Source organism: Diaporthe amygdali (assembly GCF_026229845.1).
Source record: "Diaporthe amygdali strain CAA958 chromosome Unknown NODE_39_length_394161_cov_64_078529, whole genome shotgun sequence".
Classification (NCBI taxonomy): Eukaryota; Fungi; Ascomycota; class Sordariomycetes; order Diaporthales; family Diaporthaceae; genus Diaporthe; species Diaporthe amygdali.
In genome coordinates, this window is record NW_026517059.1 from 64,155 (window position 1) to 92,132 (window position 27,978).

At 51.8% G+C, this 27,978-nt stretch overlaps 12 protein-coding genes across 12 annotated transcripts; 4 read left to right on the plus strand and 8 right to left on the minus strand.

Annotated features, from left to right (window-relative positions):
• Positions 1-325: 325 nt before the first annotated feature.
• Positions 326-1,453, minus strand: J7T55_000137 (uncharacterized protein; the record flags this gene model as incomplete). Its single annotated transcript, XM_053133744.1, has 1 exon — positions 326-1,453. The coding sequence occupies one exon, from the start codon at positions 1,451-1,453 to the stop codon at positions 326-328; it is 1,128 nt and encodes a 375-aa protein (XP_052988335.1).
• A 944-nt stretch (positions 1,454-2,397) lies between these two features.
• On the plus strand, positions 2,398-2,746 carry J7T55_000138 (uncharacterized protein; the record flags this gene model as incomplete). The annotated part of the gene is made up of 2 exons (XM_053133745.1): positions 2,398-2,464; positions 2,523-2,746. The coding sequence occupies 2 exons, from the start codon at positions 2,398-2,400 to the stop codon at positions 2,744-2,746; spliced, it is 291 nt and encodes a 96-aa protein (XP_052988336.1).
• A 1,215-nt stretch (positions 2,747-3,961) lies between these two features.
• On the plus strand, positions 3,962-5,258 carry J7T55_000139 (uncharacterized protein; the record flags this gene model as incomplete). Its single annotated transcript, XM_053133747.1, has 2 exons — positions 3,962-4,174; positions 4,251-5,258. 2 exons carry the CDS (start codon positions 3,962-3,964, stop codon positions 5,256-5,258), a joined length of 1,221 nt encoding a protein of 406 aa, XP_052988337.1.
• Positions 5,259-5,928: 670 nt separating this feature from the next.
• J7T55_000140 (uncharacterized protein) lies at positions 5,929-7,857 on the minus strand (the record flags this gene model as incomplete). The annotated part of the gene is made up of 4 exons (XM_053133748.1): positions 5,929-5,949; positions 6,110-6,685; positions 6,772-7,315; positions 7,394-7,857. 4 exons carry the CDS (start codon positions 7,855-7,857, stop codon positions 5,929-5,931), a joined length of 1,605 nt encoding a protein of 534 aa, XP_052988338.1.
• A 1,129-nt stretch (positions 7,858-8,986) lies between these two features.
• Positions 8,987-9,993, minus strand: J7T55_000141 (uncharacterized protein; the record flags this gene model as incomplete). Its single annotated transcript, XM_053133749.1, has 2 exons — positions 8,987-9,019; positions 9,079-9,993. 2 exons carry the CDS (start codon positions 9,991-9,993, stop codon positions 8,987-8,989), a joined length of 948 nt encoding a protein of 315 aa, XP_052988339.1.
• Positions 9,994-10,120: 127 nt separating this feature from the next.
• J7T55_000142 (uncharacterized protein) lies at positions 10,121-10,666 on the plus strand (the record flags this gene model as incomplete). Its single annotated transcript, XM_053133750.1, has 3 exons — positions 10,121-10,210; positions 10,276-10,494; positions 10,649-10,666. The coding sequence occupies 3 exons, from the start codon at positions 10,121-10,123 to the stop codon at positions 10,664-10,666; spliced, it is 327 nt and encodes a 108-aa protein (XP_052988340.1).
• Positions 10,667-10,956: 290 nt separating this feature from the next.
• Positions 10,957-12,334, minus strand: J7T55_000143 (uncharacterized protein; the record flags this gene model as incomplete). Its single annotated transcript, XM_053133751.1, has 5 exons — positions 10,957-11,371; positions 11,444-11,702; positions 11,816-11,894; positions 11,966-12,033; positions 12,103-12,334. 5 exons carry the CDS (start codon positions 12,332-12,334, stop codon positions 10,957-10,959), a joined length of 1,053 nt encoding a protein of 350 aa, XP_052988341.1.
• A 2,206-nt stretch (positions 12,335-14,540) lies between these two features.
• On the plus strand, positions 14,541-16,241 carry J7T55_000144 (uncharacterized protein; the record flags this gene model as incomplete). The annotated part of the gene is made up of 3 exons (XM_053133752.1): positions 14,541-14,678; positions 14,743-15,432; positions 15,495-16,241. 3 exons carry the CDS (start codon positions 14,541-14,543, stop codon positions 16,239-16,241), a joined length of 1,575 nt encoding a protein of 524 aa, XP_052988342.1.
• Positions 16,242-16,524: 283 nt separating this feature from the next.
• J7T55_000145 (uncharacterized protein) lies at positions 16,525-17,645 on the minus strand (the record flags this gene model as incomplete). The annotated part of the gene is made up of 2 exons (XM_053133753.1): positions 16,525-16,562; positions 16,616-17,645. The coding sequence occupies 2 exons, from the start codon at positions 17,643-17,645 to the stop codon at positions 16,525-16,527; spliced, it is 1,068 nt and encodes a 355-aa protein (XP_052988343.1).
• Positions 17,646-17,967: 322 nt separating this feature from the next.
• Positions 17,968-19,825, minus strand: J7T55_000146 (uncharacterized protein; the record flags this gene model as incomplete). The annotated part of the gene is made up of 3 exons (XM_053133754.1): positions 17,968-18,054; positions 18,285-19,577; positions 19,709-19,825. 3 exons carry the CDS (start codon positions 19,823-19,825, stop codon positions 17,968-17,970), a joined length of 1,497 nt encoding a protein of 498 aa, XP_052988344.1.
• A 4,402-nt stretch (positions 19,826-24,227) lies between these two features.
• J7T55_000147 (uncharacterized protein) lies at positions 24,228-25,961 on the minus strand (the record flags this gene model as incomplete). Its single annotated transcript, XM_053133755.1, has 1 exon — positions 24,228-25,961. One exon carries the CDS (start codon positions 25,959-25,961, stop codon positions 24,228-24,230), a length of 1,734 nt encoding a protein of 577 aa, XP_052988345.1.
• Positions 25,962-27,142: 1,181 nt separating this feature from the next.
• On the minus strand, positions 27,143-27,973 carry J7T55_000148 (gpi anchored; the record flags this gene model as incomplete). Its single annotated transcript, XM_053133756.1, has 3 exons — positions 27,143-27,575; positions 27,663-27,739; positions 27,788-27,973. 3 exons carry the CDS (start codon positions 27,971-27,973, stop codon positions 27,143-27,145), a joined length of 696 nt encoding a protein of 231 aa, XP_052988346.1.
• Between the last annotated feature and the right edge of the window lie 5 nt (positions 27,974-27,978).

The following is a 27,978-nucleotide window of genomic DNA, read 5'->3' on the forward strand; positions in this document are numbered from 1 at the left end:
TTCCATTGGGGCGGAACGAATGATTGATCGTCAACCGTCCATTCCTTTTCTCCCGAGGTGAGTATGTATTTTTGAGGGAGGAAGGGAAATGAGAGCAAGAGCTTGGACTATTCTGCTGGGAGGAAGTAGTTGACGGGGAGCATTCGTATCAGCCGCTGCACAAAGGAACAACACCTAATACGAGATCACTAGTCAATGGAGATACGACTACTACTGCTCAACAAGTCTCTCGAAAGGTGAAGATCAGATGCTATTTCAAAAATGTGAAGTCTATGGGGTATCATAACATAACGCATTTCAAGGGATAATATAAGTCGACTCTTACTCAGTCCGAGTCGTAATCCACCAGAGCTGAAGACACTGCCGCTGCCTTCTCAACTGGCTTGCCTTCTGGCGGTGGGCTGGGTTCAGTTTCTGGTGGCCTCTTCCGCTTGAGTCCAGGTAGTAAGGAAGCCGTAGTTTTTGACGAGTCTCTACTCCGCGGTTCGAGGAAAGGATCGCTGGCCATCCGAGTGTTGCCGACGATCTCAGAGACCAGAGACTCCCTCATCTTCGTTGCCGCAATCTCCGACTTGAGCAGCTTCTTCGTGGCAGGCTTGCTGTCTCCCGTCCGCTTCTCCTGCGCCGCGGGCTTCTTCCCGCCAAACAGTGGTTTCGCAAGGACCTTATCTCTGTCCTCACCCAGCCCCCCGGGTGCCGTCCCGAAATCGACCAGCCTGGCCCACCGCGCATCCTCCTCGCTCTCGGGCAACAGGTCGATCCCCAGACTCATCCTGTCCTTGAGGTCCTCAGCAGCCGCGGCGTCCTTCTCCCGCGATTTCCTCCCCACGCGGAACGTCTTCCGCAGCATCTGGTTCCTCGTGTACGGGTCGTCCCACTGCTTCGCATTGGCGTCCTCGATCTCGTCGATCCGCTCCCGCGCAGCGGCAAGCGCGGCCCGGTCCTCGATCGTCTTCTCCAGGTTCGAGAACGCCACCTCGCGCTCCTCAGCCTGCTCCTGCAGCGTCTTGATCGGCGCCACCACCCCGCTGGCGACAAGCGAGTCATCCCCCGCCCCCTCCTTCCCCTCGCCCGTGTCCCGCCTCTTGCCGCCGCTGACGACCACGTACGCCGTGTTCCGGGGGTCGGTGCGCACCTCGATCCACCCGCCGCACGCCGGGTGGCGCATGCGGAAGCTGTACACGGGCGTGCTGTAGTAGTTGCCCACGCGCCGCTTCTCCGCGTTGAACCGCACCCCCTGCCCGATCAGCACCGGCGCCGCCGCAGGCGCAGCAGCCGCGCACGTCCCGCACCACACCGCGAACGGCATCTCGAACCGCACCGTCAGCGCGCCCTCGCTGCGCAGCTTCGAGGCCCGCGCCCCCAGCGCGTGCCGCTTGCCCGCCGCCTGGTTCGCGCTCAGCGTCCCTTCCACCTCCGGCGGCACGTACCGCCCCATGTTGAAGCCTTGCATTGTCGGCTACGGTCGTGGGTGTCGCCGGCGAGCGGCGACGTTGGGGGTGGTCGTGTGGTGGTGTGGCAGGGCGGGAGATTGGGTGTTGTGTGCTGTTTGTTGTGTTGTTGTTTGGCAGGCAGTTGCCTGGCTGGGCTTTGGTTTGGTGTGTGGAGTGACGGTGGTGATTTCTAAGTGCTGTTGGTTTGGGGTGGCAGCCTTGAATGTCCAAGATAGATTGATGCAGCCGGGTCTGGGTTGATCTCCTTTCTCAGACCCTTCTTTCTCAGACCCTTCTTTCTCAGACCCTTCTTTCTCAGACCCTTCTTTCTCAGACCCTTCTTTCTCAGACCCCCTTTTGCTGAGCCCCTCAGACTGCGTCCGACTCCGTCCGCGGAACGTATCGCCTCCAGAAGGAGCTCTTTGTTCCGCCACTACATGGACCACAGCGCAAGACCAAATTGGAGCATTTCAGCATGTTTCGGTAGTTTCATGTATAGATCTGGGTAGCATTATACGATTTGTCTCCCAGACAGAGTGCACGCAAAGCGTAGGCCGAATAGAGAGGACTAGTGGGTAGTAAGTGTGGTAATTTAGTGGCATTGGGGCAGGTTAGCAAGTTGTCGACGACCACACACTACTCAAAGTTGAGGCTGCGGTAATGGAACCGTTCCACCGATTTCAGAGGCCCTATCATGCAGATCAAGTTCTCGAGGCTTGCAAATCGCTCTCTGATACACCGAAGGTGATAAGTGACGTCAGGCTGTGTGTTGATCATGAATGGTGATGTACAGTGACGTTTGACTGGCTATGATTCCGTCATCTCAAGCCATATATAATACAAGATGCGACGTGTAGGTTTGCAAGTTTCCAAACATAGCTTTTTCACTTCACATCTCACAACAGTCAGAGCCAAACACAGTCGCTGAGTTGGAAATCTGATAATCTACAATACGCTGCAAACAATGGCACCAACCAAGACAGCCGGAGGCCAGGAGCCGAGCGACAAGTTCCTAAAGCACCAGGCTGAGGGTATGTCCATTTCGTTCTTTAAGCCCTCTCCTTATGCTCTCGGCTGACCCGATCATAGCTCAGGGTCTCGGCGCTGAAACCGCGTCCGCACACAAAGAAGGTCATGCACCAGGCGAGGCGCCTGTCGCCTCAGACAGCGGCCTGCCAGGTAAAGGGAACACATTCGAGGAAGCAGCGGCTGGTACGGGAAACTTGACCACCACGAATGATGTCGGCCTCACTGGGCTCAAGTCTGCGGAGCCTGGTAGTGCCGCGCCGGGTCCGGATTTGAAAGGTGCATAAAAGTTTATGATAGAATCCTCGCAGTTTTAATGCTGGATTTAATGCCTCTTCCAAGCGGAGTATTTTCCTGTGTTAACTCTTGGGCTCTGCAAATTAGATTGGTGCTTAAGGCCATCTCCAATTGTGCAAGCACGATTTCAAGGCATTTCGAATACATCATGCCTGTGACTATAAAAGTGTTTCGAAAACATCATCCAAAAGCCGTAGGTGTTGATGAAGAATTATGTAGCATAAATCAGGTTTGGACGTTGGTGTCGCTGGGCACAATTCTGGCCCGAGCATTACTATCATTAACACATAGACGGGAATAAACAGACTACACATAACATTCGGTCCAACGCATCTTGATATCAGTTTCTCGTTGTTTCTGCACAATATCATGACTGCTTTTATACGATGAATGGGGCCGGATGCGAAGTACAAACGTTGATGTTTTATGATTCAGCATGACTTTCCTACCTGGGTGGGTGAAGTTTACAGCGTTCCTATGCACCTCAAAGCATTTCGCAGATGACTGGAAGTCATGCTGTAGATAATGAAAGTAGTTCATGCTGGTAAGAGCTTGCTTTCATAACTTGATTACCAGCCCTGCCCTGCCCGCTATGACTCTATCTCAGGAGGTGATACTGACACGCAGACACATTCCAGCCCGATCACACTCCCACACGTATTATTAGGCTGGACCATCAGTTTGCTTGCTATCAGCAAGTACTGGCCTCCAGTCTCGCTGAGCAGATTGCCATTCATTTACACTCATATGGCTGAGCCGCTGTGTCATTGTGCCTTTGACAATGCCTCTTTAGCTTTGCACGTCAATGAGTATAAAGCGGTCCAAAATTTCGAGTGTAAGGTTCAACAGAGCGGTCAATCCAATTATAGGCTCAATTGTCTTTAAACAATTGTTATAGACATAGTGTGTCTTTGTTTTGTAGAAACCTATTAAACAACTGGCTCAAGGTTATTGTTATGTGGTTTTCAGAACCCATACTAGCTCCAAACAAGTAATCTTTTTTGCACGCATCAGTCACCTCAGTCAGTAACAATACAATTAAAATGAATTCTAACCAACGAGATCACGTCCCCGAAAGCTGTAGGCGCCACATAGCTGCGGCTCAAAGAATTGCGAGATACGGGGGAACCAAGATCTTCGCACGACCAGCCAAGGACGCAGTAGTGGCCGCAAGGAAATTATACAGAGTCGCTAAAAACACCAGAATGCGACACCTTAATCAGGAAATCGTCGCATCCATTCCTGAAACAAGCGCTGGGTCAGAATTGGATATATTCGCCGACGACGCTACTGTTCATCAGAACTTCATGAATGGTTTGCACGGGTCTTTGATCGACGGTCATCTTCGAATCGTTTGTAATTATGCTAATGAATGGCACCAGCGTAAAGACCCAACTCGGAACTATACGGGAGTCGGTGTAAGTTCTTTCCTTGCTGACTGCCTGAATGAAAACTTTCCGATGAAAGACATTTGTAGATGAGCTAATACATTAGAAGGCACAAGGAGGTCCTCTCGCAGGAGGAAGACCTTTGTTCTATGTTGCGGATGTCGACAACAACGGCGTCCCATACGCAAATCCGTCACCTGACCAGTTCTGGATGATGCGCTATCTTTTTATTCCCGTCTACATGCCGCCCAAGGATGCGGGTGTCCCGCACGCTGCCTTACTCGTAGTCTCACCAGTCACAAAGACATTGGAATTCCTCGATAGTGATAACACGCCGGTCGATACTAACTACACAAATGGCCTTGTCGGACGTGTGATGCAATGGATGTCGACATTCCTGGACAACCCAGATAATCTAGATGCACCCCAATTTATCCCCGAGGAGTGGAGGTTCCGAGATTCCCGTGCTAACCAGCAGAATCCCGCCTCTTCTGACTGCGGCGTCTTTGTTCTCACGCATGCGCAGTTCCTCGCCTTTGGATATGATCGCAGCCAGTCCGAGCGGCAAAATTGGCCTCCTAACTTTGCCACGTCGCTAGTAAACAACGATCGCAGATTCAGGATCACTGCAGATATCACTGGAGGCGGTCTACCGGCTCCCTTCTTCACGTTCTTCAACCCAGACTTCCGTCTCAATCACATCCAGAACCACCAATACTATCCCATCCTCGATACTCCTCCCGTCCTAGCCGGGCGAACTTGGCGCATGTACAGAGACCACCCTCAGTTTGGTACACTGCTGACCGCTGCCTTGAGGAACAGGAGATCATGCTATGTGGGCTGTCGTTATAAGACTTGGCTGGCCAAGCACTGTCAGCGCAATCTGAGGTTCTACCCTTTATACTCCCGCCATTGCGGACGTAACCGTTCGTCACGACAATTCAGAGAGTGGGTAGAATTGATGGACCAGAATCGACGTAGTGGAGCCTTCCAGCCTAGAGCATTTGACAGAAATGGCAGCCAGGTCGCTTGGCCTAGGACTTGGATAGACCCGAGAGATCCAACAACAGTCGGCCAGTGCAAGGCCGCTTCACTGTTGGGTCCACTATGGTAGAGCTCACGAGTTGATTTAAGAAATCAGGATAGACCCTTTCCGAGATACGGTAAAGATAATGTAGAATATTCTCAGGCATATAGGCATGTAATTCTAGTTCGATAAGTTATTCAACAATTGTAATTCTATACCAGCCTATTGCGTATTCTACGTCTATAAACCTAACATTCAAAGCTTTCAGTTACAATACACTGGAAGTACTGTGAGCTTCTTTCTCAGACGGTCTAATGACTATCCGCTAAAAAAATACCGCTCTTATTTAGATTTCAACTACTCGATGCATAGTCTCGCCCACCCCGTAGCCACAGCCAGCATAATAGACACCGCGCTTTCACCGCGCTTTCAACATGCCTCGTTCCTCCATCATTGACTCCAAGCGGAGCGTTGTTCTGTATCTTGAACTAAAGGTCTTCGTCCCAGCTTCCGGGAATGCGAAGTGGCTCCGGCTCCATAACCCTCCAAAAATCACCCACCAGTTCGTCTGTAGGCTCCGACCACCACAGTCTCCAGCTTCTTGGCTTACTGCCATACTCTAAGCCAATCAATCTTACCTCGAATAAGTCGTTCCTTGTATGCACACTCCAACTATCATGCCACACATCACGAAAAATTCCAAAGACACCACCGTTTTCTTGACTCTTCAGTTTTTGACGTTCCTGTTTTCCATACTCTACCAGATCGAGACCACTTGCTTGAAGTATATTCAGCCACATTTGGACCGCTTTTTCACATTTAGCAAGCCGAGACCCTATCTTGTGCTGTCTAGCGCGCTTCAGACCCCCATTTCTATCTGGGCACGCAAGCATAGGCATCAGAAATAAGGTTGTGAAGGGCGTCGGCGTTGAAAATACCTGTGGAATAGTCTTTGGGAGTCCTTCTTTGCCGAGGGGCTCTTGTTCTGGTAGATGCATCAATAGGGCTTTGTTCAGTCGGAGTGCAGTGTTTAGAATGGCGCTATACCATTTGCTTGCAATATCGGGGTTGTGCCACGCTGTATGACCTAGCCCGAAAGCAAGTAATAACAGAATCCTTGCTGTGGTGCTGCTCCCAGATTCTGCGAGAGGTATTGATTTGCAAAGATGGTTGAAAATGGCAGGAGAAGGCGGAGGCTGCTGGTTCCCAGCGTTCATCAGCATTGCCATGGCTAAGCTTAAGCGTTGGTCCTCAACAGCTGCTTCGTAGAACTCGTTGTACGGCCAAATTCGACTGATGAGATCAGTGAAAAAGTCGAGATCGTCCCAGCAGGAAGCCAAGCAGCAAATTCGCACTTTATCGCTCAGCTTGTCGTGTTTGAGAAGATCCTCGAGGTAAGGTTTGCTTTTTCCGCTGAAAGGTCCCTGACGTCCAATGCGGAAAGCATGGTCGCAATCTGCATCGTAGTTGAGCAAATAACGAGAGGCTTGCCAACTCCCATTGGCCAGTGCAAGCTGCTTTATCATCAGCAAACGTCCACACCAATTTTATAACCGCAGGTCATCGTCAAGTGTAAAAGTGACACTCCTGGTTCACTTACCTCAATCAGGCTGAAATCCGTGTTTCCCCACGCGAGGTGGTCCAGTGGACTACATCGCCTCTCCTGAAACAGACGGTGGATTGAGCCCACGTCGTCATTCAATATGGCCCCCGAAATCAGATTAAACTCCACAGAACCATACAAAATGTGGGCGTACACGTTAAGCGTACAAGTCCAACCAGCATAACTTCGAGAAAATACCATGTCCAGCACCGAGGCACAAAGCCATGTTGGCATCTGCACCTGGATTCGTAGAACTCGGTCCTGGTCTGGGGTGACCGTCTGGAAATTCGTGCCTTTTGACGGTGTATGGATCGAAATGAGTCCTGTTACCTTGGCGAAGCCCATCTGCAAATATTCGTGCAAGGCGCTCGATTTTTTGCGCGTAGACGTTCGATGATCTGTCACCCTGGGAACAATCTGGACCTCATGCGAAGTTTGGTGGTGGGATATCTTCGTGGGTTCGTGAGCGGTCTGAGGTGACTGTGTAAGGGTGGACATGAGCTGAGAAACGATGATATCGGGCTGTACTCGTTGCAAAGCGCTAAAATAAAGTGCCTCGTGTTAATATATATCCTATTTGGCATAGTTTACACAACACAGCTAGCACATGGGCTCTTACATGATATATGTGTTCTGCGCCAAGGTTAAAAGCTGAATGGTTTTTTGAAGGCGCATCTCGTATTGTGCCAGCTTGCCCTTTTTCAGCACGACCTTGACCATGGCACGCTTCCGTCTCACACCATCGCGAGCCACACCGATCTGAGACATCAGGTCTGTGGCCAAAAGCTCGATCTGCTCGCCAGCCGTCTGACATGCTGCGAGTACTTTCTGCAGTGCTTGCTGTAGGTGCGAGGTGGCGAGTAATTGCGGCGGACTTGTATTTGCGACTTCGTCACGACCTGCGGTGGCTTCGCAAAGGATAGGAGTAAGGAGCTCGATATGATCAAGCATGTCTCTTAGGTTTTCTGGTGCGTCCTTGACCTCGTCTAGCAGGGCTTTCAACTTGAGGCTGGCGGTTACGATGGATCCGGCAATTTGGGCAATGCTGAGGCCGGAGGCGACAAGACCGAGCACTTCTGCCATCTTAGCTGCGAAACAGCTTGATCAAGCTCCTGAAGAATTATCTTCTTCGCCACAATTTTTGCCCAGAAAAGGATGAAGAATGAGTTGTCGTTGGGAGAAAGTGGCTGTGGGCACGACGGCAGAATCCTCTCATTTTATCAATTCCCCGCTTCAAAATACTCTAAGCCACAATTCATCACTTGAGGATCTCCAATAAGATGGTGACTTGAACCACCAGTATGCAAGTGTACGTTACACGCATACTTGGGGGCGGCGGCGGAGCTCCTGTTGCCTGCCAATCGGGTGGCCATTTCAGTGGCTGCTGAGCCTCGAACAAGTTGCTGCCTGCCATATCCCATAGCTTCGCGTGGAGAGCCCCGTCTCACCCTTTCTTTCTCCATTTCGCAATCAAATACGGGCTCAACACTTTATCTATCATGAAATGCAGGTGAGCTGATTATGTAAGAGTCGTATTGTTGAACAAGTTGTAACTCCGAAACCTATTTTTCTATTTGGGTCTTGAGGAAAAGATGAGGCCTAGCTCTCTAGAAGCCTAATCGCGAGCACTTTCTCTCAGCCGGTTAGGGTCAGGTTTGTGCGATGCCCTCTCTGACGTAGGAGGAAGTGCCAGACCCCGGATAGGAAGGGCCAGCGCCTTGAGATGATTTTCCCACTTCAGTGCAACATGGAGGAAGATCTTCACTAACCGACTCCTGCTCGCCACTATAATATTTATCCTAGGAGGATGCACTGGCAAGGGCAGTGAGCCTACGAAGCAAGACATGACTGCTTGGACCTTGGCAGGTGTTGAGAGGTTGCGTAATTATTGGAAGGGATGGAAGCTAAGCACAGCACTGCTTCAGATGCGGTTCACCGTCTGATAGCACGATCAACAGAAGATGATAATCGTGCTGGGCATGACGTGGCCTGGTACGAGCCAAGTGCGAGGCATGTCGCTTTAAATCGGGAAGGGAAGCTGGTGAAATGACCAAACGAGGGCTTAGCCTCATCTAATATCTTCCAGTGTTATACCATGCACGCAAGATGACTTCGTTTGACTGCAGAATGCGGTCCAGGCCCGAGGTCTTGATTTGGACGAGCTCCCAAGCCTCAAAAATAATTATCCGCCCTGACCTAATGGCAGTATAAGTCAGAGCCCGATTTCCAGACTGTCAGTCCAACCCTGTGCGCAACAAATCCACCAAAATGGTAAATATGCTAACAAGTATTAGCTGTACCAACCGGAGAACCCAAGTACACGCAGCAAAGTCCCTCCTCCTTGGCGTCCTCCGGCGAAGCAAGCCACATCGCATCCAAAGCACATTTGACCCTTGGTGGAGCCGTGAGGTAGAAGGTCAGCAGCACGCCGCGGGGACCCCAAAATCGGCATTCCCAGTTCGAGACGTCAAAGCATTGGCCACGAAGGTTGTCGAGGGCCCCTCTCCCACAGCCGTCCTTGTCTCGGCCCCAGCCGTCCAGAAAGATAGCGTAGTAGCCCCCAAAGACGAGGCTGCTCGAGGTGAAGCAGAGAGATTGGCGCCCTTCGGACCAGCGTTTGTCAGGAGCCTCGGTGCCGTTCGCAACGGTGTTGTTGGCGGTGATGCTGTTGAGATTGCTATCGAAGACACTCGAGACAATGGCGGGCAAATCAAAAGTCGGTGGGGCGGGACAGTTGGTCGCGCTGGTAACGGTCGTGACAGTCGTGGTGTTCACAGCAGGTTGATGGGCCCCGACATCTCCACGGTGGGCGTCAGCCATCATGCTGGAGATGAGGGAAGATGCAGCTGAAGCATCGGCGGCGGTGGCCAAGGCGTTGGCCACTGAGAGTGGAGTAGTTTCTGCAGTGCAGCCGTTCATGCAGACTGGTTCTGTCACGGTGACGGTCACGGTGGCAGAGGGGACGTCGTCAACCAATTCAGTCGCGATGGCCATCTTGGCGATGGCCAAGGAGAGGAGGACGATGATGGTTGTGAAAAGCATATTTATCTCGTTGCGGATGATGTGTTGCTTGGTGTTATCGGTCTGTGGAAAGGTTGTCTCTGTGAGTGGTTTGAATTTTGGACAGAGCTGCTGTTGGAAGAACGCTGCGTTATAAATAATATTTGGACTGGCAGAGTGGATCTTCCAGGCCTTTGTCACTGAAGATGGGACGATCATGAGTACCACCATGACTTGAATAGAACACCGCGTCATGAGCCATAAAAAATTCACAGCACTCGACCGGCTGTTTGCACTCCCTACTACCTGGACTGGTAGAGCTCTTCTCCAGCTACCACAATCCTCGATGTACCACATGCTCACCAGGCCTGACGACCTCCCCAGGAGCCACACCGTCAACATCATGGGCCTGATAGAGACGATCCAGCTCCCTTATGTGATTAGTGACCCGCCATTTTCATGAATGCCGTCCATTTCAATGTTCAAGTTGTGCTTAGGCAGATGTCAGACAAGGACATGCATCTCTTCGCCGCCACCCAAGCCAAGGAGATTAAGACCACCATCGATGGCTGGGACGTGTGTGGCCGCATAATCGCTCGTGCTGCTGAGCGAATGATGCTTGGGTTGCCGATGAGCTGCATCGAGGAATTGCTTGAGGCATCACGTTTGTATGCCAACTCCGCTCTGCTCGGTGGCGCCGCTGGTAGCACTACAAGCCAAGTACTATCAGAAGCGCTATCTCAAGATCTTGGTTGCAATCATAGATGAAAGATTGCAAGTATGGAATCTGGGAGAGGAAGGCCCGGTACAGCTAGATGTTCAGTGTGAGATGCCCGAGTTGCAGAGAGAGGTACATGATAACAACACTTTGCAGCTATTCATGGCCAATTGAAAGTCCAATGACTGGCTACGGCGGTGATTTCATGCTGGATACAAGTTACATCGTCGCGAAACTTAAAGTTATGCTCACATTAATTGTGGTCTGGTTTAGTGTCAAAGCTGTTGTATGGCGCCGCCGCTCAAGTTGTATCTTTTATGATGTTCTCAAAGCCCTTGGGTGCAGATGTCCCCATGGCACTCATGTCCAGAATATTTTGAGACCAAATCAGAAGTTCCATCTCAATCAAGTAGTTAAAGGTTTACCTACACACCGAAAGAGAAAAAGAAGAAGACGACCATTTTTCATGATATGCTGACTTCAACCTGCTTCTTGACAATGATTGACTTGTCATCCGCACCAGTCCCGTAAATGCTAGCCTCGTCATCATCAAGCCTCTCAAAGGTGAACAATTTGGGGGACGAAGCGCTAATCTTTGTAACATTCATGGGCCCATCATTTCGAAATCCAAGGCGGCTGACCCTTGTACCAACTCGAGATGTCATGCCTCTGGACAATCCGTATGAGCTGGCCTTTGTGTTGCCTCTGCTAGCAAAGAAGCTGCGGAAGAGTGGTCCAAGGAGAGGTAAGTTTCCGCTAATGATAGCGACACCTTGCTCCAAGGTTGTCCATGTCGCCGCGTAAACTTGGGTGTAAGTCCCGTCCAAGGGACTAAACTTGAGTATCTCTGTGATGCGAATGACAGAGGCTACACAACCGCTATAGTCCGATGTTAGCGGGGAAGAAGCGATTACGAAACCACTAAACAAGGGACTTCAGGGGTATCCTTACAAACTTCCGAGAAGGAAAATCCCGACCACTGCCACCTTCTTCCGCGTGTTGATTTTCAGCTGCCACAACGCTGGAAGGGGCAGGACCAAGACATAAATATCGCCCACAAGAGATAGAACAGCAGCTATCGTGCCCGAGACCACTTGGTTGCGACAGGTGCCGCCCTTAATAGTTCGGTCATAGAAGAATGCAATGGGCGTGCAAGTTGTGAGATTGACAATCCAGGTTGCCAACCCCCACATGAATGTATATGCTATACCTGCGTATACCCATATACGGAAATTTCCATATGCCTTAGTTGAGAAAACTTTGTTCGCCATGATTAGCACAGGTACTACTCCATGTAACCAACTTTCTGCTGCATTATCTTACCTCTCAAGTAAAACAACAGAATGGATGTTTTGACACAGAAGAGTACGGGCTGGTTGGCTCTCTGGAGAGCAAAGCTGATCTGAACTCGGGTTAGCAAACATAATCAAGCAAAGCCTTTCTCTAGTATATAACCGAGTATTGTGGACGTACCCTAGCAAAGCGGGCCGCTTGCACTGGAGGAACATTACAAAGATGATGGCCAAGCCCGTTGGCAACAACTGCGACGGCCATGTGTTAATTTCGACATGGTCGGGTAGAGATACGGGACTGGGAGGTTTATTGCTCACGGAGATATTGGCAGATCGTGGGTTCTAGTGACAAGAACAACCCAAGACCCATCAAATAGTCATCCCACGATACCCTTTGGCTCGTCTTGACTCGCGCAACAATTCGGAGGCCGTATGTCAACAGAGAAAGAACGAGTACAATTGTCGTGGGGATGACGCCAAAAAGCTGTCTGTTGAAGACATCCTCCGGAATGTCCGGAGGACAAGCAGCTTTTGCAGCTGAAGAAGACATGTAGTTGTGCAAGAATCAGCCCAGCTGAATATTAAAGACGCAGAAAGTGTCTAACGACCAAGCGTTAGGCAAGGACCAAGCGTCATGGAACCTGAGAAGCAGCAAGAGCATGGCACAGCCGCATGCCACTTCTTGGTCGAGGTGGGGCGGAGTATATACCAGAAAATCTTCACATGTATTGCCCTTGATTACACTGGTAAAACAGCTATCTGTCGGCTCGGGATAAAGTGTTGTGTAGTAAAGTTTGAGGGATGGATGACACTGGCGACAGTCCTTTACCAAGGGGCATGGTTGATGCATTCCCTTACTCCGGCAAATATACAGCGCCATGGAAATAAATCAAAGGGAAGCGGCCACTGAGGATCCCAAGCGACAATTCGTAGAGGTTTCCACATTTGGTAAGTAAATCGCTCAAAGAAGCATCTCGATCAGTTGTATCAACATTTAGCCCAGTGTGCGCGACGGGAAGTGGGAGTCCAGAGCAATGTCTGCAAGGCTCGCGTATCTATGATCACGAGACAGCTGGCATACGACACATGTTCCAGAAGCTTGAATTCTTCCTGAATACTACCTCCCATCGCCGCAGCCCAGATCTGTCGGCATGATCCATGGACGTGGCGTCCATGCAGCTTGTCATCCAAGCCCTGGTCATGTCAAGGCTGCGATGTCAGCCGAATCATCGGATGGTCGAAACAGCCCACAGGGCTAAATACAAGTCTGGCTTGGCACCCTGAGTGTCATATTAAAGGAGGAACAGACCGAAACTGAACCCACGACCCAAACGAGGACAATTGAGCACTTTTGGTATCACAAAAGCCTGTCGTTTCAACTCTGCATTAGACTAGGAGCTGGTCTATCAGACCAAGGGTTTCTAGACCACGGCAGCTATTAGCACCTAGATCCAAACATTAGCAAGCTTGTTTTCCCGTCCAATAGGTAAATTCTGGGCACATCGCAATGCTAACCCTCTTCCGATGTCAACTAACTAAGCCCCGGCATTTAGGAGTCAAGCTCTGCCGAGAAGTAGCCTCGCACTATACTATGGTCGGTCTAGGTCGACTTTGAAGCTTTGTCAGGTCAGCAGCTGGTTATTCCCGTGTGCATCCAGTATCAACGTCAATTTGGGTCTGGGTAAGGGAATTTCATAGACTCACACCTTTCGGGCTCGCGATCGTTTTCTTTTTTCTTCATGCTATAAAGTCGAACCATATTTTCGGTAAATGTAACGAGTTCTTTCCATCGGACGAACGGCAGTCTCATGCGTTCTAGAACTTCATACACCTTTAAGCGCGATTGCGTCTAGGAGGGAATGTTCGTCACCGAGTTCTGCCCGATATTTCAGATGCGATTGGTGGATCTGAGAGCTATCCAGTATTCACGTCAATCATTTAGAGCCCTGGGATTGCTATCCCTCGATATGCCAGCATTTCTGTAACATAAAATCGTTCATAAGACGGGAAGCAGTCCGGGGTGCCAAGCCCTGTTCCCTGTGTCGAATCCCGCACCAGACAATCGGCATCGCTGGTGGGGGCACCATACCGGGAAGGCTACTTTGTTAGCTCGATCAACAAGGTTTGCAACCCGATATCTCGGTTTTGTGAACCTGTGCCTTCTTTGTAAGAGATCCGTAAAGCAACCTCCTTTGCCATGCACGCCATGATAGGGCTGTGGCATCCATAGACACTACCTTATTGTGCTTACTGCAGTACAGGGTTACCTTGACTAGCCACTAGCATGGGGTCTTGTGATAGTTGTGATTCCACATCGCCCCTAATCGACTCCTCCAGCCAGCCCTGGAGCGTATTGATGCTGGAACTGCTTCATTGGATCCAACAGATCGACATGAATCATCGTCCTGCAATATCATCCACGATGTTACAGGACTACTGTAGTGTTGTCCGTCTCTCTCAGCCTTGTCTCACTTCGATGTAGCAAACTAGTTCTCCGGTTGAATGCTGACGCCTCCTTCGTTCGGTTTCAATCTCGGCTTATCTTGAACATTATAACTTCAAAGTGCCGGCATTGTTACACTACTTACGAGACTGCAGGAGGTGGGGAAGACATAGATCTGTCGCAGCAACCCCGCGCACCTTTTGCAGTGGGTTATTGTAACTTGCACTCTTTCCTTTACGCGTATATCCTTTTTTTTGTTCATCAATTTGGGAATCGGTACTCACACATTGCGATTGAATCGCCTGTACTCAAAATGGTGGGTTATCAGGATGACCGCCTGTCCGGGCCGAGCAAGACTTTCGAAGTCTTCACCAAGGAAGAGGCCGTTAAAGTCACGGATGCTGGCGTTGTACTTATCCCACGTCCAACCGACGATGCACAGGACCCTTTGGTGAGGCAGAAACAAAATCCTTAAAATTAGAGTTCACATCAGAAGGCTAACAATATTATGATAGAATTGGTCCTTCTCTAGGAAATCTGTGAATCTGGCGATTCTTTTCCTGAGCCTCTTCGTTGGCTTCGCTGCCCCTTTTTGCGGACAGCTCAACCTTCAGCAACAAGCAGCCCTATACCACAAAACTACCGTCCAAATAACATACTTCAACTCCGCCGCTTCAGCAGGTCTGGCAACTGGCGGCTTCATCTGGTGGCCTCTCAGCCACAAATTCGGACGCACCTCTGTCATCTTCTGGACCCTATTCGGGCAGCTGGGTTGCCAAATATGGGCTCCGCTGATGACTGGTCCTAACGATTACGTGCCGTATCTGGTCTCTCGTTACTTCTCTGGCTTCTTCGGCATCGTCACCAGCATCCTTGGTCCGCGGTATCTGGTTGACATGTACTTCCTCCACCAAAGAGGCAGGGCATTCACGTTCTTGCACCTGGCGTTGAACTTTGGAGCATCATTTGGACCAACGATCTCTGGATTCGTGGCTGGCAGAACACATTGGCCTGTCGAATACTGGTGGTCTGTGGGACTATGCGCCTTCACAATCATTGTTGTATTCTTGTTCCTCGAGGAGACGACGTACGACCGCACGCCTGGTGCAGTGAACCGCATCAAGCCTGACAGCTGGCTGAGGGATCGATATGAAACGTTCTTCTTTGGATCTCAAGTCGGCTCTGGTGTATCTTTGGGTGGAATGGTAAGGCGCTCTGCTTTTGCGCTTTCAATTTAAATGGGGCACTCTTACTGATGAGTTCGCAGGCCAAGGTCTTCATCCAACCATTCAAGATGATGTTTTCCCCAGTCATCCTCATCATTGCTGGTTTCGACACGATAGCATTTGGCTTCTACGTTGCCCTGAATGCCCTCACACCAGTCTGGCTGCAAATGCCACTCAAGGCTGGCGGTATCTACGGCTTCACAGTTACGGAGAATGCTGCGTTCACCTTTGTACATTGGGCTGGCTTCATGATAGGCCTCGTTTATGGCCACTTCTTCAGCGACCGTATTCCCCTGTGGCTTGCCGCGCGCAACAAGGGTGTCTGGAAGCCCGAGTACCGACTCCACGCCCTCTGGCCAACCAACTTCGTCCTGATGCCTCTTGGCCTAGGTCTGGTCGGAGCGGCGATGCAATACCGACTTTCTTGGGTAGTAATGGCCGTTGCACAACTTTTTGTGACAATTGGCTCGCTTGTCAGCATACCTACCACAGTCAACTACATCTGCGAGTGTTTCCGCACCAACACTGTCGAAGCGACGCTGCTGCTCAATTCGATGCGTTTGTTCATGGGCCTGTCTATCAACTTCTACATCCAGCCTTGGATCGCGGCTGTGGGTATTGGCTGGGTCTATGGTCAACAGGCATTCTTCACCCTGTTCGCCTTTTGCTTCCTGATTGTTCTGATGGTCTGGGGACGTCAGATCCGTCAGCTCTCGCCTTTTTGCACTTCAAAGTCTGAGGAGGGCCAGCACATATACGATAAGGGATACGAGGAACATGGCTTATAGTTACATAGGGACCTCCCCTTCCAAGACTATTATGTTTTGAACGACTTCTGACTTGCTGTGAAAGCCGACGAAAGTTCGACAAGATTTTCATATTTGTATCTTGCTGTGTATGTGAGCGTCGTTCAGCATTCTCGCCAATGCCATTCCTGTGAAATAAACGCTCTGTAAATGGAAACATTTAGAATTTCGGCTTGCGCCAAATCTTTACACATCGTGGGTTTTTCACAACACTTGATTGGCCTCCAGATTTGACTTCATCTTGGAATGCGGTCTTCTACATGTGTCAAACAACCTCAGTGTAGTTGATTCTTTTGCTGATGACTGTCAACAATTTTTCGATTATCCATTAGCCCAAAAATGTCCCCCAGACGAACGCTCCAGAACCCAAAGCACCGCCTCTACGCCGACCTGAGGCCCCGTTATGAGGATACTATGCCCGTGATCCAACGCCGTGATATACCTATTCACACGCGACAGACGAAGCTGGCCCGCTCGTAACTCATCATCATGCAGCCTCAGCTTCCCCAGGAACGCCCTACACTCCAAGCTCTCGTCCTCGGTCCCGTTTCCCATCCTTTCTCCTTCTTCAAACATCAACCTAAACTCCTGCGAGAAATCAGCACGCACAACAGCAAGCGGAACATCCCCCAACGCCTGACGGGCAAACTGCTGCTCCCTGAGCAGCCTCCGCGCAGAGACCCTGCAGTCCTCCAGCTCAGTCGCGAGCGTTGTCTTTCTGATCATGGTGCTGATGTGCTCCCATTCCTGCTCAGTCAGTCCGGACCGCTCGCGGGTGTGCGTGACCGCACCATAGTCGATGCCCCTCGTCACTTCGAAGAAGACCGGGGGAGGGATGGACGGCTCGAAGAGATCGTACATGAGCTCCGTCGCGGCTTCTATCAGCACCATGCCCGCGATCACCGACTCGAGTGCCTCCCCGCCCTGCTGCTCCTGGATGGCGAGGGCCAGGAACGCGCGGGCGCAGATGCAGCCGTAGGAATGGCCAACGAGGATGTACGGCGGGCCGACTCGCAGGACCTGAAGCAGCTCGTACAGCTCGTCTGCGGCTTGCTGGGCGGTCAAGACTGTCTCGTCGTCCGCGCCGCAGTCCAGGTCTCCACGGCCCAATTCCGAGTAGCCATATCCAGCGCGGTCATGAAAATAGACGCGAACGTGGGACGAGAGCATCCGGCGGAAGCGGATGTATGCTGCGCAGGGAGTGCCTCCGCCAGAGAAGAAGAGCACTACCGGCGAGCCCGGAGAGCGCTCGGGTCCCGACGTGGAGACGTAAAGCTTGTGTTGGTGGGACACGGAGACGAGAGCATCAATGTCAATTGATTCCCATGGATTGTACACTTGATCCGACGATGATCTGCGCCTGCTAGAGCTGGCTTTGCGCGTCATTATGGGATTTAATTGGAGGTGTCAGGGACATCGTCAGCCTCCTCACTGAGCTTCCTCAGTGAGTCCGGTCATAGTCACCACGATTACGGCGGTGAGCACGATCGGACTTCAGTAGTGTGACAATGGATCATGGCGTCTGATATGCAGCGAGACGGTGGTATCTTGTTTGACGTCACCACGCATCCCATTGAGCAATTGGAGAGCTTCCGTCAATCACCATGTCACTGTTCAGCATGACTAGTCTACTAGCACCCAGCGAGCGGAGTAGCTTTTCGCATTAAAGTCTGACCTGAAATCGGAGCTTGTGGAGTCCTGCTTTGGCCTACGGCGGGCTAGATTCGGCAGCATATGAATTGTAGGGTGCCTTCAATTTCACGTTGTATCTCTCCTTCTGGGAGTTGACTTTGGTCTATTGGTGTTTTGGAAGACAGGGCCTACAATCTGTAGGTTCTAGCACAGTCGTTAAAAGAGTAGCTCAAATGACAGCTGTGGCAAGTCCATGATGCCAGCAAAATATCCCAGTCCTAAGGCAACATACAATTGAAGTGCTTGAATTTTGTTCCTGGCATTGATGGTGCCATCTTACTCTCTTACAAACAACCCAGCCATTCCCATGCCCGTACCCACACACATACTAACCACACCGACCTCACCATCACTCCTCTTCAGACCGTGCATCAAGGTACTCGTCATCCTCGCACCAGTGGCACCAAGAGGGTGGCCCAGCGCGATAGCGCCACCATCAGGGTTGATCTTGCCCATGTCGCCGTCCAGGCCCAGCTTCCGGATGCAGTACAGCGACTGGCTCGCGAACGCCTCGTTGATCTCCCACCGGTCCACGTCCTTGTTCTCCAGGCCGACCTGGCCCAGCAGCTTAGGAATAGCCAGCGCGGGCCCGATCCCCATCTCGTCGGGCGCGCAGCCCACTGTGACCGCCGAGACAAACTTGCCGAGGATCTGCCCGCTGAGTCCCAGCTCCGTGGCTGTGCTGCGGCGCATCAGCAGCGTGGCAGCCGCGCCGTCACTGACCTGGCTCGAATTGCCAGCGGTGCTGGCGCCGTCGGCCTTGAACGCGGGCTTGAGCTTGGCGAGGCCCTCGACCGAGGCGTTGGCGCGGATGCCGTCGTCCTCGGTGACGGTGACGGTCTTCTCGTCGCCGACCTTGTTGCCCTGCTTGTCGACCTCCTGGAAGCGCGTGGTGACGGGGGCGATCTCCTGCGCGAAGCTGCCGTCGGCGCGGGCGCGCGCGGCGCGCAGGTGGCTCTCGACGGCGAAGGCGTCCTGGTCGGCGCGGCTGACGCCGTAGCGCTCGGCGACGTTCTCGGACGTCAGGCCCATGGGCATGACGCAGTCGCGCGCGTCCTTGACGGGCGAGTCCTTGAGCGCCGGCCAGGCGTCCACGGGGATGGCGCGGCTGCCGTAGTTGCGCGTCATGCTCTCCATGCCCGCGCCGATGCCCACGTCGATCATTCCCGTGCGGATCTGGCCCGCCACCGCCGCTATGCTCTGCAGGCTGGAGCTGCAGGCCCGGTTGACCGTGTACAGCGACGTTGTGGATGGGTAGCCCACGTGGTTCATGGCCATCCTCGCGGCTTTGGACCCGCCCAGCTCCGACAGCACCACGCCGACGGCGACGTCGTCGATCTTGGAAGGGTCGAGCTTCGGGTTGGCTTCGAGTGTGGCCTTCAGCACCACCGAGAGCAGCTCCTCGGGGTAGGCATCTTTCAATTGGCCCTTGTAGGATCGGGTGATGGGTGTGCGGAGCGAGGACAGGATGACGATGTCGGTTGGGGCCTTTGACAGGACGGCTGAGACGCCCTTGGGGAGTGCGGCCATCTTGTTGTGTCTCAGCGAACTCGGGATGTCAGTGAGGTACGAGCTCGGAAGAGTGGGGGGCACGAAGCGGGAGTCGAATTGGCTGATGAACAAGTCCTGGAGGCTGCAGAAGAGATGTACAGACACCAATTGACTGCCTGAGTATACTATGGATACAGCTAATGTGCTATAGAAAATTGTAAATAAAAGAATAGACAACGAAGAGAAAGAGATGGCGACATGGAAACGAGAATATCCGGGACAAGCTCGGTAGTGACGACGTCGGGAGCAACACCCGGCGTCGGCAAGCTGAGGTGGGGGACAAGCTCTCTTCCGGGGAAGCACTTAAGCTTCTCAATGGCCATTGGCAGCGTTGCATTAATGTGGGGAAATGCTGTCGGGAAAAACGCAGGCCCGGTAGATGCGGATGGCAGTCCAGCCCGGCTATTCCGATCCGGGGCTCTTTTTCGCCTATGGCCAACCTCACGGTGGTCTCATCCAAAGCATTAAATAGTGTTGAGTTGATGAGGATGTCACCGGGTTCAATATGCTCTGTCACTTTCTTACAACTGTCGGCATTTGTGATCATTGACGAAATTTGCAGGAATTCCATAGGATTGTCAAGCACTGGAAAGCACAGACAACAAGCAATAAAACCTTGAAAATACTTCTTACGCCAATGAGTTCTTTCTACGAGGTTATCAGATCAATATAGTGGACACTCGCCCTTTTTGGCCAGGCGACCTTTTGAACAATCCAAGCAAGGCTGAACCGAGGCGCGTCGAAAACTCACAGAGCAGAGTTCAACATCGGTCAGACTTGTCACGAAGACCATATTGACGCGCTTGCATTTGGTTATATCTGCAAGAGGCCTTTTGCTACGTATTTCGTAGGTCTCGACCCCAACTGACAGGTCACTCTTTAGTCCATCGTCTTTACGTAGCTTCGATATTGCTATGAAGATTTCCTTGAAATGCAATAGAAGTGCTGAGTATAATAATAATCGACGATGAGAGATAATAAGGAAAGATAATAAGAGACGTAGATAGAGAAGGTTTTGAACATAAGTAGATTGGATACTAGGAAGTATTCAATGATAGGGAAGACGTAGAGGCAATAACAGGGCCTCAAAGCTGCTCAAATGTGGCCAAGACAAGAGAATCTTTTAGCATCGGGCCGCCCCCTTACTCCCATTCCCATGCCTATAACTTTCTTTCAACACTTCAACTTGGACCTCAAGACACATGTTAATGGGATTTACTTTAATAGAATTTCTACCTAGCACAACAACATTGGGTAGCAGAGTCTTGAATAGCAAAGTTTGTTCTCGTAGCCCGATATTGTCTTGGTGCTATCGAGGAGCTGCATGCGGATCCACTAAAACATACTTAGATCATCATATCAGCTTTTGCTGCTTTCCACCGTCTTCATTTCTATCTTTCATCTGGAGAACAAAGTTGCGCTATCTTAGCACGTCGTCACACCCCAAGAGAACCTCTGGCATTTCCCTAGCTGGCCAGGATCACACTGCCTTGGGTCCCTAAATACGGAAGTCCCGTCTCTAAGCACAATACCCTGCATTGCCAAATGATCAATACACAATACACCACAGCAGACCTTCTGCCCAAGTGTCAGTCAAAGGTTGTCATCAGTGATATCTCGCCTCCTATCACGTCATGCGACTCAACCTACTAGCGAGAAAATGTGGTATTCCAGTATTGAGTGATAGCACTGAGTTTTCCAGCAACTTTCATCAAAGATGTACAAATCAGACTTGACGTACACTCTCGCTTGCGAAGTAGTGACGTGCGACACCTCTGGCTGGTTTCCTTTATTTTCTTTTTCCTTCATGACAGTAGTGCGGGTGCAAAAAAGTCCAAGAGTAGAGATCCCACAGCATGGGAATTATGCTGCGTCAGAAAATGCTAATTATGCTGTATGTTTAGGAGTATAAAGGAAAATTTACCACAAGGCGGTATACCGCGTATCTAAACTCGGTTATATTTTCATGTATACTACCATGACTCATTTTTGGATGGAATATGATGAGATATGAATGTCCAGGTGGTACAGATCTGAGTTTCCATAAATGCATGCTCAAATCGCTTTCAAATATATGCTGACCAAACCATTACACAAAGAAAAATCCTTCCACCCCCCCCTCCGAGGGGGGATGGATCTGTGACGAGGACACAATATCACCTCCCACCACAATGCTCTGGCAGCTCCAAGACCATATTCTTGTGCCACTCATTAGCTTCTCTGACTATGATGATAGTAAAAGCCTGCACAGGTGCCGATCACTGTAGCTATGCCAGCAGACATTTCAATGCCCGTCACTACTTGCTTTGTCAGGACCCCGAACACAACGCCTGGGACAATGATCAGCAACAAAACGCCAATGCTGAGCACAGCAATCCGAGTCCTATCAGGCTTGGATGTCCTATTAGGTCCAAACTCCCCGCCTGCTGCCTCACAATCCAGCATGCCAGAGGTAACCGCCTCCGAAGTAGGGCGGTTATTGTGAGAGGTAAGTCTCAGACGTATAGCCGTATTCAGAGTTGATTGATTGCGGGTCATGGTGAGGACCGTGTGATCATTGCTAAACTGAGCTTCGTTGTCAATGGAATATGTTTTATTAGTATATATCAAACATACTAAGTACATTTCTATTCCTAAGCATTGAATATCACTTGTTGTACACATACTGAAATATATGGCTCTGCAGAGGGCCTGCAGAACCAACGTGACCACCATGATTGCTCTCGGTGATTGATAAACGGGGTCAATCCCGTCGCGACGGCTATTGGAAGGTCGGCGTATATTTGTATTGGGTACAGGCTTTGTATGCCACGTTGATGAACAACTTCGTGCCGGGTGATGAACTCTGTAGACGGGAGCTGGGTAATAGCAGCCATTCTGATTTTCGGAAATGCACTTCTCATCAGCCTGGAGTAGAGACGAGGGTTGCGTGGATGAGAAACCAGGTCATGATAGCGATGGAAGAGGGAACCAGGACGAGGAATAGGAGAAGCGAGGCTGCTGGTATATATCTGTATAGGATGGTTTGTAAAATCGGGACATTTTACAAACGGGTGGGTCTTACACAAAGTTAGCGCGTTGCATTGTACCAATAACCGTAAATCGTGGTACACTTTACTCAAACAGGACATGACAGCGACGATCCTCCGCGGCTGGGGGAAAGGGGCATGCTGGAGATAAAGTTGGGGTTCACATATCACGACATCACCTAACGTTTTTCTTCGGACGGTCAAACAGCCCTACAGCCCTGATACCCTGGGTCTGGAAAGCAGACAGCGAGGGAGACGGCGAGGGAAATTGACGGAGCACTGCGAGCTGGTAGCAGAGGCGCTGGTGTGCTTGACCGACAATATGGAGATGAGTATACCGCGAGCCATGGGCATATTGCATAGTTTCGACAAGCAAGATTGTCCCGTCGTCGTAGAGGCAGACATACAGAGCCTCAAGCCCACGCTATCTTCTAAAACGTTGAATAGGCTCTCCCACCCAACCAAGCTTCACCTCTCAGGCGGGCGGGACGACCCCAGAAATGGGCAGTAGTGTGCGGGTCATCGTGATGCATGACAATGTAGCCTAGCCATCTCAGACCAGATCTGATGGTCGATTTGTTATGGGCTCCCGTGGTCTCGGATGGACCCAATTTATAGTCAGCCAGGGTCTTCAGCCGATTCACTAGGGAGATCCGGATGCCTATGTACTCTGATGGGTCCCGTTCAGCCTGCGAAGGCGCTGGCTCGAATATATACAATTATCTGACTATTCTCTGGTAGTTGAGAAATGTGTTATGGGCTGCTGGCTAGGTACCGTTCTGGTGCCTGCCTGGACCGCACCCGGTGGTGCGCGATGCAAAGCAACCCTTGGGGGTTGATAGAGTCACAACATGCCTTACCAGCCACGGCTCACAAAGAGTATGCACCACGTCCGGGCAGCACCGTTTGGTAGCATGTCTTAGATTGTCGGGGTCTGGAAGAAATGGAGTTGCGTTCCGGCGCTCGGGGACCCGGCAGCAGAAGCAACGTCCTCAGCGGGCCTGAGAGGCTGGTAGCGTATCGTGGCAGACGTGGCCAATCACAAAAGCGGCGGTGCGAATGATATCTCGGGCATTACAGAAGTTTCTGTCATTTCACACTTACAAATCATCTGTGACATGGCTATACGGAGTCTTCCTAGGCACGCATTTACTGGTCAAGTCATACTCAAATGGTTGGGATACTAGAGCTCAAAGGCTCCTCTCTTGAGCTGCATATTTTTGGCAGCTGATGAAGATAGAGCGATAGTTGTCAGTTTGAACTTTTCTTGAATTTCCTTGCTATTGGACTACCAATCTCCTACTAAAATGGCACAACGCCAGTTCCATGAAGCCGTGGAAATTGCACAGTATCATAACTCCCCCCGTCACCGAAACGCTCACGCTGCCAAAGAGGGAGGATTGCTTCCCAAAGTGATCCAGCTGAAACTCCAATTTCAAGAGACTTGAAGCCAACAAGAACAGAAATGTAAAAGATGCGGGTCAAAGTGCGCCCATGGACAACCAAATAAGTCTGTCGTGATAATATGGTACATAGCAAGTATGTAGCTGGTGAGGACTCTCACCATGACGATGCAAGTTTGGTCTCAACCGCGAGGCTGGACTCTTATGCAACCATCACCAATATGCTGGAACCGATTTCGAACATGACCGAAAAAAGAAACAGAAATTTGCGCACAATTGGGGTATCATGACAATCAATCTCGTATCCCAAGTCCGATGAGGGAGGATCCCTCTCGCAGACCGCCGGCCAGTCTCAGTCTCTTAGTGGGACTGGTCGGCTCAGCCCGCCTCGCCTCGTCCGCAACGCTGGTGTCATACTTGCGCTTCGCACTACTTGATAGTCCGGGTTTGTGGATCGGGCCTCTCAACGTGGACTGCAGTCTTGCGCTTTTCTCCGCCGCGATGGGCGTTGGCGTAACATCCCTGGAGTTGTGGGAGCTTGCAACCTCAAAACTCTCGCGCGGATCCCTCCTCAACATTGCTGACGCCTCCTGGCTGGCCTGGCTCTCGTATACTTGGCTGTCTGCTTCAGTGTTTTGACTGCGCTGCGACGGAAGTGGCCTTCGTGGTGGTGGGGATCCGCGGGACGCAAATGATGCGACCTGTTGTGCCACCGACTGGAGAGCTGCTCTAGCAAGCTCTTGGTTGTCGTCGGCCGAGATTGTGCTCTCTCGGCTGTGACGGACGCGTTCAGGACGTTCGCTGCGGGCAAAACTGAGGCCTCGCTCGGGTGTTTCTGGAATAAAGCTCCGGTTGACGAAGCGGCGTGGTGGCTCAGTCTGAGGGACAAGGTCGGCAGCTGGTAACAAGTCGGAGCCTCGAGGTCTAGGTGGATTCGGTGTTGTTGGAAGAGATGACATCGAGTGGACCGCCCGGGAGTGCTTCAATGGATGCCGTCCACCTGAGCGGTTCGGTGTGGCCGGCGTTGAAGGGGCGCTGCTATTTTCCTGAGTAGCAGCTTGGAGAAGGACAGCGAAAGGTTCCTGCCGTCCCTCGCGGCTATCTCGATGCTTGGGGGTCTGTCGTGGGGTCGTTCTATATTGTGCAGGCGACGCTTGCGCGGTCTTTGGGGTATGGAACATGCCGCCTGGGCTTGCTAGCTGGTTCCAAAGTTCCCGTTTGTCTTGTAGCCGATTCCTGAGCAGGTCATTCTCCTCCCGTAGACTATCCATTTCCTCCTCCTGGCGCACAATGAGCTTCTTAGCAGCCTTGAGCCGCTTACAGGCTTCCTCATAGTCCTTGCGGATCTTTTCGTTGTCTTTAATAGCTTTCTCGCCTAGATCGCGCAGCTGGTCATACATGGCCTGCGAGATCTCGGGACTTGGGCTGGGAATCCTTCTGGCTGGTGGGGCCGGAGCATCAGATTTCTGTTTGCGCAAGGCCTCGAGCTGGCGGAGCGTCAGTTCCTGCTCGACAGCCGCGCGATGAGCATCTTCATCGGCTCGAACGCTGAGTAGTTGGTATTGAAGCTTATGGTGGGCAGCCTCCGTCTTCAACCGCGTGTGCTCCACAATGCAGGCCTGAAGCATTGCTCGAAGAGCATCGGGCGACGCAGCGACGACAGCTTCCGGTCTCGGTGCAGTGAAGAGCCCAGACGGTGTGGCTTCGTGACGAGCTGTGTTGAGGCCGGTGACTGGAGGCGATAGCATGCGCTGCCTCTGTGAGCTCGGTGGTACCCTGTTGCTGGGGCCGTTGGTGGGCACTTGGGAGGAGGGTGGAGGAGTCAAGGACGAGGGTATGACGGAAGCTCGATCGTCGTTTACTTCAGACTTGAGAGAGCGGCCGGGATCGGCTGGCGATGCGGGTGCCTCGGTCGATGGCAGGCTCGCGAGACTCTGTTGTGATGCATTGACGACGGGACCGTCTAGTGGGGCATCTTCCTCGACAGTGACGACGGGCCTTGCGACAGCCGCGTCCGAAGCAGACATGTTGGTTGTATTGAACAGCGCTCTATGAGAAATGGTCGCAGGGTCTGGCTGAAGCGAAGCAGAGGTTCACGAGCATGCTATGCCGGCAGGAAACGAGTGCGACCGCGCGACAGGTAGAGAGGAGCAACCGAGCTTGACGTCCCAGCAACGTCGATTCGAACGTCTTGAACGGCGAGAGAGAGGAGGGAGATGTTCGTCAGCTATGTTGCTAACTATGGTCGCATGGCGGAGGATTGGGTCGCCGTGTAGTAGAGCTGATTTTCGACGACAAGCGATGATGGTGGAGGTGGAGGTTAGGTGGTGTGGTGGTGGTGGTGGTGGTGGTTGTGAGGAGGAGCAGCAGCAGCAGTAGCAGCATGAGGGGGTGTGGACAGACGGTGAACGCGAATGAGTGCACGAAAGCCTGGATGCCGTGCAGGCGCAGGCCAGCGCAGAACCAGCGCAGAACCAGCGCACGGCAGCCAGTGTTTGAAGGATGGTTGGTCCTGCCTCGCGCAACAAATCAGAGGGGCTGGTCCGGGATTGGCTGTCAACTTGGCACTAGCTACTTTCGTGTCCGTGCCCGCGCCCAACGCACCCTTGTATCCTTGCAACCCGTGTGCTTGTGTACCCTTGTACTCTTGTACCCATGTATCCATGTATCCAAGCAACTCCTCCCACTCTCGAGTTCAATGCACCACCAGCACCAAACTCATCCTCACCGCATTCAGCTTGCCCACGGACCCTCCAGCTCGTCACCTCACCCGCGGCCGATGTCTCTCCCCTCTTCCACTGCTCAAAGCAGCGACAATTGCCTGACGGTTTCAGGAACAGGTCGAGGCTAGGACTGCAGATCATATTGTGCCTTGAGACACTCACCCGTTGGGCTGGCATAAACATTGTCTTTCCATTATGGCCCTGGTATAACAACCGTGCCTACATTATTACGACATCACAGCATCCCCAGAATGTAGTGCCCGTTGCCAGCTTCAATATCAAGGTCAAGAAAGACATAGAACAAAATTTTTGAAACCACAACGGACGGTCTTCGAAGAAACCGATGATGAATGAGCCAAGACATTAAGGACAGCATACGATCGATCCATTGACGCCATGCACCCGAATACCACTCACTACCGCGGGGATCTGAGAAAAACCCTGATATCTGCGGGCCCTTGAGAGTTCTTGTTGCCAATCCTTATCTACAATGCCATCACAAGCCCAACAACACCAGCGAGCCCAGCAAGGACGAGATTTTGGCCTGCCCCGGCCATGGCACCACTAGTCGAAGAGTTTGAAGTCGAGGAAGCCGATGCGGATGCGGACGTGGAAGTACCCTTTGTAGAGGTAGCCTTGCCAGTCATCGAGGCAGAAGAACCTGTCTCTGACGGGCCAGACGACGCAGACCCAGTCGGCTCGGCGGTCCCGGAGGTGGTGGAAGAGCCAGTGGCCGTGGTGCTGCCGCCGCCCTGGATTTTCTCCAGGCCGGCTGTGATCGTGACAGGCAGCAAGCTGTTCGAGAGGTCACTGGCAATGACACCAGTCGTGGTACCAGGGTCGTTCGCCTCGGGACCAGCGGCCGTCTCCGCGCAGGTCGCCGTGTCAGAGGCGATCTTGCAGTCGACGTCCATCGTGCTGTGGGTGATTAGCCAACATGCTCTATTTTTTTTCTCCAGATCCTATATAGGTGGGTTCGAAGACTGGCGTCGTGGGGATACTTACAAAGCATCGGCCTCAGTGACGTGAAGAGCAAGGGTCGACGGGCCATTGACGAAAGTGATTCCCGGTCCAAATCCACACTGCTAAGAGTCAGGACCAGAACAAATTGTTGATGGTGGGCTGCTTACATCGCTACCATCCGTGCCAGGTGCGCAAGTAACGAAATACGTCGTCTCATCGGGGGCAGCAGATATCACAGAAGCCACGATATTATCGCCCTCCGAGCCGTAGAGATACAAGCTGGTGACTGAGGTGGTTTGGGCCATTGTGCCAGCTGCGAGAGCAGAGGCCAGGATGATGGACTGTGCGAACATGATGG